Consider the following 8,223-nt stretch of genomic DNA (forward strand, 5'->3'; position numbering starts at 1 on the left):
CTTTCTAATAATTTGACATTGTACCTGCATTAGGATAAGCTGCTCTTTGTGATCTGTGAATATTTAGTGTAACAGGATCAGCCACACCCTCTATTGGTACAGAGTAGTGTAATGTAGGAACAGCAACAGGTGATGAATAGACCGATATGAGACAAGATGGAGGAAGTGAATAGTCTTCTTTACCAAAATTGTAAATGTCCTCTTGATATAACTATAGTAAGAAAACAATTTGTTGACACAATTAACTTTAAACTTTACTTTGCAAGGTTCTGTGTGAGGTTCAATACTCCATCCTTTATTAGACTTCTTTTGTGGAGCATCAAACTTTAATTCAATAAAACCATCAGGAGACGTAATACGAAAGTATTTATGAGGTCCTTTTTCAGCTAGAGAATGTTCTTTTTTAATAAACTATACACAAAATCCATAATACACATCATGGCTGAAAGTATAGACTAACCTCAAGAAGTGCATCCAATTTCTTAGCTGCAGTAAAAGTCACTAGATCCTCTACACCTTTCTCTTCATAATAAATCAGTCCAGCATATGTTGTAGCTTTTAATAAATTTTTAGGCATACTTCCAGTACTAGCTGATTCTTGCTGTTGGGACACTGGATCTTGATATGATGCACTGCTACCTGTAGCAAGTAAAATAATAATTAATATTAAAAACTTAGCAATTGGCATACTTAATGACATGTAAACACAAATTTAAATACATGTACATGTACATTATAACCATAAAAAGTCCTCAAAATGTACCACAAATATTTCACGGTAGATTAAAATTTACCCCCAGAGCTAGATGATAAAGAGCTCCTTGTTCTCATACTGGGCCCAGGTTCTGATAAAGGATCTAAATAGCAGCAGCAAGATAATGTAAGTAATAACTATGCATGATTACTAACCAGCTAAATTAGATGAAACTTCTGATGAAGAACTGGTACTACTACCTCCTCCTCCTCCTTCATCACAACCACAAATAGATACAAGAGAGAATTTTTCACACTTAATTGATCCATACCAACTATTAGAGCTAAACTCCCCTCCCTCAACTGTTGAGAATTGGTAAGGAAGACTGGGTGTGCTCACGGGAGCTATAGCAAACTTTAAGTATTGTGCAAGATCTGGTCGTCCTCTTAAATCAATGCAGTGCTGTATCTCTAGTTGTAGTGGCTTCAGTAGAGGCTTTGAGAGTGATACTGCATACACAGCACTCACTAGGACAGTATTAGGAGGAAACTGGAACTGTCCTCCTACAAGAACAACCACTGCTACTTCTACTGTCTCAGAGAACAATAGGCTTCCTTCTTGTACTCCAATCCTTAGACCATATTTCTCCCAATTCATCAGTTGAGGTTTGTCTCCTTGAATTAAGAACAAGTTCTTCTCTGCTACTTGGACATCACTCAGACATTTCAAATTATCTGTAACACACATGTAATAATAAAAGAAAATAATCAATGGCTTAAATTAAACTTACCCATTGAGGGGATCATGTAGTTAAATTGTACTCCAACAGAATTAGTTCCTTTGATGCTAAATTGATCATGTTCATCTAGAGTGACATCCATCCTCTCTTCTATTAGAGTGACTTGATCTTTTATAAAACAATACAAAAATGATAATGTGATCATATAATATCAAGTATTAATACACCATGATATATATGTACTAAATAGCTCATAAAAAGGTTAACATGATCAATGCATTAGAAAAACAGCATGTTCAGCAGCTGACCTAAAAGAATCCCTTTCTCTTTAATATCCTGATCCTCCAGTTTAATGACTTTTGCTCCATACACTGGAACTACATAAATAAAAATTATCTTAGCTTATAAAAAATCAAAATAAACCTATGCAAGTCACATACAGCCTTGCATAATTTAATATTACATTAACCTTTAGCGAACTGCACTAACTGCTTCTCAGTTTCCTGCAGTTGTGATTCAAGTCTTTGTATCATTTCCTCTTTTTCCATAAGAGCAGTAACAGCAGAGACTAAAAATATATCCAAGAGTATGTAATAGTAAAAAGCACAATATAGATAATTTCATTAATAATATGTGACCATAATTGACAAAAGGTACCTTATGGTGGATTTTTAAACTCATCATTATAATGAAAAATAACAACCTGTGAGTGCTCTGCTGGTCAACAATTGTTTCTAAAAGTTACATAGTAACTTTTTGCATCCTCTGGAGTAATTTCATGATAAATGGAGCTCAGAAAGTTGGATTTTTTAGGCTATAAAGACAAATTTTCCTATCCGCCATAAGGTACCTTTTGTCAATTATGGTCACATATTACTAAGGATATTTGTGAATGAATCTCTCACATAGTGCTTCCTTAAGTGATTGTTTGTTATGACGTAAAGACTCATTGATACATGTAACTTGAAACTCCTTCACTTTATCTGTCATATACATGTATTCATTCAATTCCTTTCTTCTTTCTTTTAGTATTAGTTCGTACCATAAAGGAATATTATATGAATCTAATACTGGACCCACTGACCATTGACCATCATTAAAAACTGAGGGAGAGAGAAGAAGTAAAATACGGTGTAGAGTTTTTATTTTGTTGGTATCAAATTTCGTGAATTCATTCAGATTTGCCATTTGTTGGTGAAAAATTTCACAAATCTTACCTTCTGCATCCATTTTTCCTAGTGTGCCACACCTTTTTTGGTGGAATTTAATTTCACAAATTTAATGAAAATTATAAAATTAGCAAAATTTATGCCATTGAAATATCACCACTATGGTAAGTTAGTGATTAAGTGAGGGAGATGAAGGATAAAAGAATGACATAATTATACATTGAAATTTCAGGAAAACATATCACTCTACAGAAATAAATTTCTTTTAATAGAGGTATGTGTATTATTAATTATCAACAATAACTAACTTTCTACTTGCCTATAGTTTGGGTAGATTAGCACATGTACATGTACATTTATGACAAAAAAATTTTCTGATGAATTTATAATATAATATTACCTAGTTCCACTACCATTGTGATATTAGGATCAGTGACAGGTTCATTAACCCATTTCATTACTCCTCCTCCAAAATCTTTCTCTTCACCCTCTACATTCCCTCCCACTATTATCAGGAACACATGATTAGGATCAACAACAAAAGATGATACAGTGTGATGGTGTCTACCAGTAACAGAATCAGGTAGAGGAATCTGTGTAGAGAATAAGAAATTAAGTATATACTTTACAGAATGACGTTGGTATCAGTTATATATGGGATAGTTTAACGTAGGTGGCTGTAGATTTGGCATTATGCTCAACAAAATTTCAAACCCAGAAGCAAAAAAGTACATTTAATTAAAATCAAAATAACTTTATCAGCTTCATTCATAGCCATATGCTGGTATAATGACTATAATAATGTAATAATACCTTCATCCAATTATACTGGTTTGTGTCTAATAACAAACAATCATTCACTGGTTCATTGTTTTTATCCATTCCACCAATCACTACTAGTGTAGGTGAGGTAGAGGCACCATTGATAATAGTACTGGCATGATGCTCTCTTTCTTCGAGCCACAGTCCATCATTAGGTACTGATCCTTGTTTAAGACACTCCCACTTCTAAAAATAAATAGTAACAAATACATGTAAAAATGTATCATTCTTATTGTAGTTTCGCCCCTCCCTTTTGCTACCTGTAAAGAAAGGGTCTGGTGACACTGCTATTTAAAATTTGTGCAAAGAAGAGCATGTGGTTAGCCCTATGTAAGGTGACAGAGGAGACCAGATCAGTCAAGACCGGTGAACAAACATTTTACAGCTAATTAAGACAAGACAAGGATAGAGTCTCTTGCAGGTTTGAGAGCAGCAACTCTTTACAGAGTGCCATAGTAATTGATGGTGTACATGTGACAGTATATATATTATTACGTCATAAGTGGGATGGCATCACTGTAGTAAGCAGGACAGAAATGCTGCTTTTAAACCTTGAGAAAGAAGTCCAGGGTGCATTATAGGCTCCTTTCTTCCTTTCTTTTTGTCCTCATTCTTCCTCTTTTGTCTTAAACAGAGCTCTTCGGTCACATGAGTACTTGTCCTACACATGGTCGAGCAATCTGATTGGGATGCCAGATTCTCTGGCATGAAAGCACACATTTTAGACGGCAGTGTTTCCAGACCCTTCCTCCACAGGTAGCAAAGGGGCTGGGTGAGACTATTCTAATTGTTAATGGCTGATAGTGTATAACTTACTATTTTATTATGTGATAATTGAAACAAGTAGATACTGTTAGTAGAAATAGCTCTATCACCATCAGTCACTATTCCTCCATACATAATTCCTTTATTATGACTGATCCTTTCAACTATAAAGGCACATGTTGGTGGAAAACACTGTCCACTCACAGATGGAAAAATCCATTGTCCTAAAAAATTATCAGTAACTGCATGTTATTATTTATTTTTTATTATGCAATACATGTATGGTAAACACAGACAGTATACTATTATACTATCAAGCCCTTATCTACTCTTTACTATTGTATAGTGGGTATAATTCATCTAGAAAAATGTTCCTTTTAAGCAGGATGAGACTTTCATGTTTTATTTCGTTCTGAGCAGCCACTTTGCACATGTGGCATTGAGAAAACGCCTTTTTCGTTTGGAAAATATTCGTTCCACCAGGAATGAGAATGAAAATAAAATCTGACAGATTATACATGTGTACCTGCTATAATGGCATTGACTACAATTTAATTCCTGTCTCAAACATTACAAATTTTAATACAAAATGAGTCACTTACGGCTGGACAGGTCGTAGATATTCTGTTCATTAGTGCTAAGACGATCATCAAGACCAGGTATTTTCTTGTATCTAAACTGATAGTGACGCTGTGTAGTACTTAATTTAGGAGCCAGTCCACCGATAACCAGTAACTGTTGAGAATCACCTCCCCCTGCCATTGCTACCATACCACCATAGCCTCTCTTAGTCACAGAATTGTCACCAGTTGGTTGTAATTCTTTCCATTGAAGAGTTAAAGTGTCTAAACAGTTCAAACTGTTATGGTAGCATTTGCCATGGCCACACCAACCACCAAAATAATAAATATTATTATTAATGGTGGTACAGGAGACTCCTCTGATTCCCAATGGAGGAGTACCACTAGTAGGTTGAGAGGACCAAACACCAGATAATAAGTTAAACGAATCAATAACAGAAGTACACTCTCTCTTTGTAGGAGAATCGTGCGACACATCTAATCCTTCCTGATCCCCTCCCCAGCAGTACAGGACCTATTATTATTATTATTATTATTATTATTATATATTATTTTTTTATAAAACAAGACTTGGAAGCAGGCATGGGGCAAGCACTTACTAAAATTCTTGAAGCACTTCATAAAGCACTGACTGGGGAAATTGTTTATGCACAAACACCATAGGTCAATTTATATTTTCGCCTGCTAATACTTGCAAATTTTTCCCGCCCCCAAACAATTGTCATAGCAACCGGATGATTTTTAATTAAAAACAGCACGTTATCAAACACAGCACCAGGCTGCAGTGTTCTTGAGCTGTTATTCTTCTCACTGTTACTAATCCTGGACACTTTTAAGCTGCTTTAGACAGTTCTTTTTAGAAATAATTATTCTGCTCACTTTGTCGTGTCTTGGGACTCTCCACCCATTCTAGTTAGTGCTCGCTAGTGACTTGGGTGTGGTTTATAATCATGACCGACCAGTACCAATTTTGCAGCAAAGAGCTCAAAGGTAGTGGTCCACACAAGAAGATAACAAATAGAGAACTGGATGGCTCCACTAAAACTACTAAAAATACCATAGGGCACGTTTTTTTTTGGGGACTGTAAATTTCGCGGATTTTTTGATTTTTTAAGATTCACAAAAATTACTTCTGTGAAAATCAAATTAATACAGTACAAGATGGCAGACGGCATAAATTCACCAAAAAATTTAATCTGCAAAATAAAAATCTGTGAAATTTACAACCCTTGAAAAAAAGGTGCCCTAGGGTAGCTGATTAGCTGCTGAACACTGTAATTGTATAAGCACGTGGTCAATTGTCATAGCAACGCTCCATAGGTTTCCAGGGTATTTAATTGAACTTCTTTATTAGATTTTAATGTCGCAAATATTAGCAGTTACGAACATAAATCAACCTACGGTACTTCGATATAGCATTGTGCTTCAAGCACATCTTGAAGTACTTCTAAATATGCTTAAGCACAAGCACTAATGCTATAATAGAAAATGTGCTTTAAGCGATACCTAAAGCATTGTCAAAAGTGCTTAAAAAATAAGTAAAGCACTCAATCTATGATTTAAGGCAATGCATGCTGGCAGCACTTAGGCTGTGAAAGTATCGGCCACTCAAATCTCCAAATTGATTAAAGTAAAAAATCTGGTAGCTTCTTTGTGGTTGTGGGCTTGTGGTCATCTTTAAAGGTTGTTACATGACAACCATATTAGTGATAACTGATAAAAGAGACAAGCATTAAAAAAGAGCTTTAAAGCATTCACATTAAGAAAAGCTTAAGTACAAGTCAAGTACAAGTGCTTGCAATTATGATTAATGCTTGCAAGCACCTTCAAGCAGTTACAAAAAAGTGCTTATAAGCACAAGTGCTTAAGTGCTTGCCTAATGTCTGCTTGGAGAGAGAGAGAGAGAGAGAATTAGGAAAGGCTGTGTCTACAGGTCCGGTAACCGGACACAGTTTTCAATTGCTAGAGATCCGGCAGTCCATTTTACTCCGTAAAACAGCAATAGTGCAAAATGGAACTTTAATCTTTTTATCAAGAAACACTAAACCCTAATCCCAAAACCCTACAATCCCGGAGGCTAAGATGTACGAGAGGATGCTCTAAAAACTAAACACTAAACCCCAATCCCAACCCTACGACCCCGGAGGCTAAGATGTACGAGTGTGTTATTTCTTGACCTAAATAAAGCCAAAAAGGAGAAACAAACAAAAAAAAAATCATTTTAAAAATGAAAAAAAAAACCATAGCATAGTTATGCAATAGTCCTGACCGGATTCGACCCACTGCCCACATCCATGCAATACACATGAGCCTCTCCACTACACCACCATGACCCTGCTGCATTGGTGATACTGGTCTTTGGATTTATACTTGATTATTCATACTGGGGCATAGCCCCAGTATTATATATATATATATATATATATATATATATATATATAGGGGCAAAGCCCCTATTACCGGATCTCTAACCCTGAATACTGTGTCCAGTTACCGGACCTGTATACACTTCGATTAGGAAAAGGGGGAGTAACCCATACCACAAAACAAGAAACAAAGAAAAGAAACAAAAAAACAAGACACACAAACACAGGGAGATGGGAGAAAAGTCCGTCCATACACGGAGGGCACTGACTGAGGACAGGAAGAGCTATGGTTAATATTATTATTATTACCTTTCCTACTACTGCAGTTGTGTGTTGATCTCTCCATCCAAATCGATATTGACCTGCAGAATATCAGAAAAATTACAAGAGAGTGAGGAAGTAACTGACTTGCTAAATTTCTGTCCATCTTGGGAAGGCGTCTGGCCCCACGAGCTGAAATAATGCATTAATTAGAAAATTAATACAAATTTTAGATCTAAGTCAAATTATTAAGAAAATCCTTCAAAATTTTTTGCAAATTTCCCCCAAATTTCTGCAAAAAGTTAAAAATTTTGAAATACAATCCTTAATTTTACACAAATGATATCCAAATTTTGGCACAGATATTTGTAACTCTGATTTTAGCATTAATAATTAGAGTAAATTTTATCTTGAGCAGTGAGCACCAACAATTTAGCTGCACCCTGAGTGTAGCTAACATAATTATGCATCTGACTGGCCATAATTTGGCCAATTAAGAACTAGTCCCACCTAACACAATTATACTACAGTATTTATTATAAAAATCTGAACTTCAACAAAAATATATTGAACTATAGGGAATGTAAACTTGTATGGAAACAAAAATTTATGCTTCATATTCAATATTAAAATCAAATTCCAGTTCATTTCTAATAGCTTCAATCCAGTCCTCACCTAAAGCTATTGCTGCATCAGCATAACTGCCTCTTACAGCAATGAATGAGCTTAAGAACTTTTGGCAGTGGTCCTGCACTTGAGGTAACTTCCTCTTAAAGCTAAGACTAGCCTTGAACTCTGTAATAAAAGTTTCCATTGAGCAAGTTCT

The 8,223-nt window shown here is 35.4% G+C and overlaps 1 protein-coding gene across 1 annotated transcript in view; it reads right to left on the reverse strand.

The window, feature by feature from the left end:
- LOC105314483 (uncharacterized) overlaps positions 1 to 7,595 on the reverse strand; it is an 8,296-nt gene extending 701 nt beyond the window's left edge. The window contains exons 1-16 of the mRNA XM_020002581.1: positions 7,545 to 7,595; positions 7,446 to 7,498; positions 4,792 to 5,284; positions 4,241 to 4,413; positions 3,416 to 3,610; positions 3,003 to 3,195; positions 2,339 to 2,536; positions 1,903 to 2,001; positions 1,742 to 1,810; positions 1,485 to 1,601; positions 910 to 1,428; positions 795 to 857; positions 580 to 639; positions 461 to 522; positions 259 to 411; positions 25 to 211 (exon numbers count right to left, since the gene is read on the reverse strand). Coding sequence (XP_019858140.1) covers positions 25 to 211; positions 259 to 411; positions 461 to 522; positions 580 to 639; positions 795 to 857; positions 910 to 1,428; positions 1,485 to 1,601; positions 1,742 to 1,810; positions 1,903 to 2,001; positions 2,339 to 2,536; positions 3,003 to 3,195; positions 3,416 to 3,610; positions 4,241 to 4,413; positions 4,792 to 5,284; positions 7,446 to 7,498; positions 7,545 to 7,563 — 2,653 coding nt within the window. The 5' untranslated portion in view covers positions 7,564 to 7,595. The remainder of the gene's footprint in view (positions 1 to 24; positions 212 to 258; positions 412 to 460; positions 523 to 579; positions 640 to 794; positions 858 to 909; positions 1,429 to 1,484; positions 1,602 to 1,741; positions 1,811 to 1,902; positions 2,002 to 2,338; positions 2,537 to 3,002; positions 3,196 to 3,415; positions 3,611 to 4,240; positions 4,414 to 4,791; positions 5,285 to 7,445; positions 7,499 to 7,544) is intronic.
- Positions 7,596 to 8,223: the final 628 nt, after the last annotated feature.

Source organism: Amphimedon queenslandica, unplaced genomic scaffold, assembly GCF_000090795.2.
Source record: "Amphimedon queenslandica unplaced genomic scaffold, v1.1 AMPQUscaffold_12883, whole genome shotgun sequence".
In the NCBI taxonomy this organism is placed as follows: domain Eukaryota; kingdom Metazoa; phylum Porifera; class Demospongiae; order Haplosclerida; family Niphatidae; genus Amphimedon; species Amphimedon queenslandica.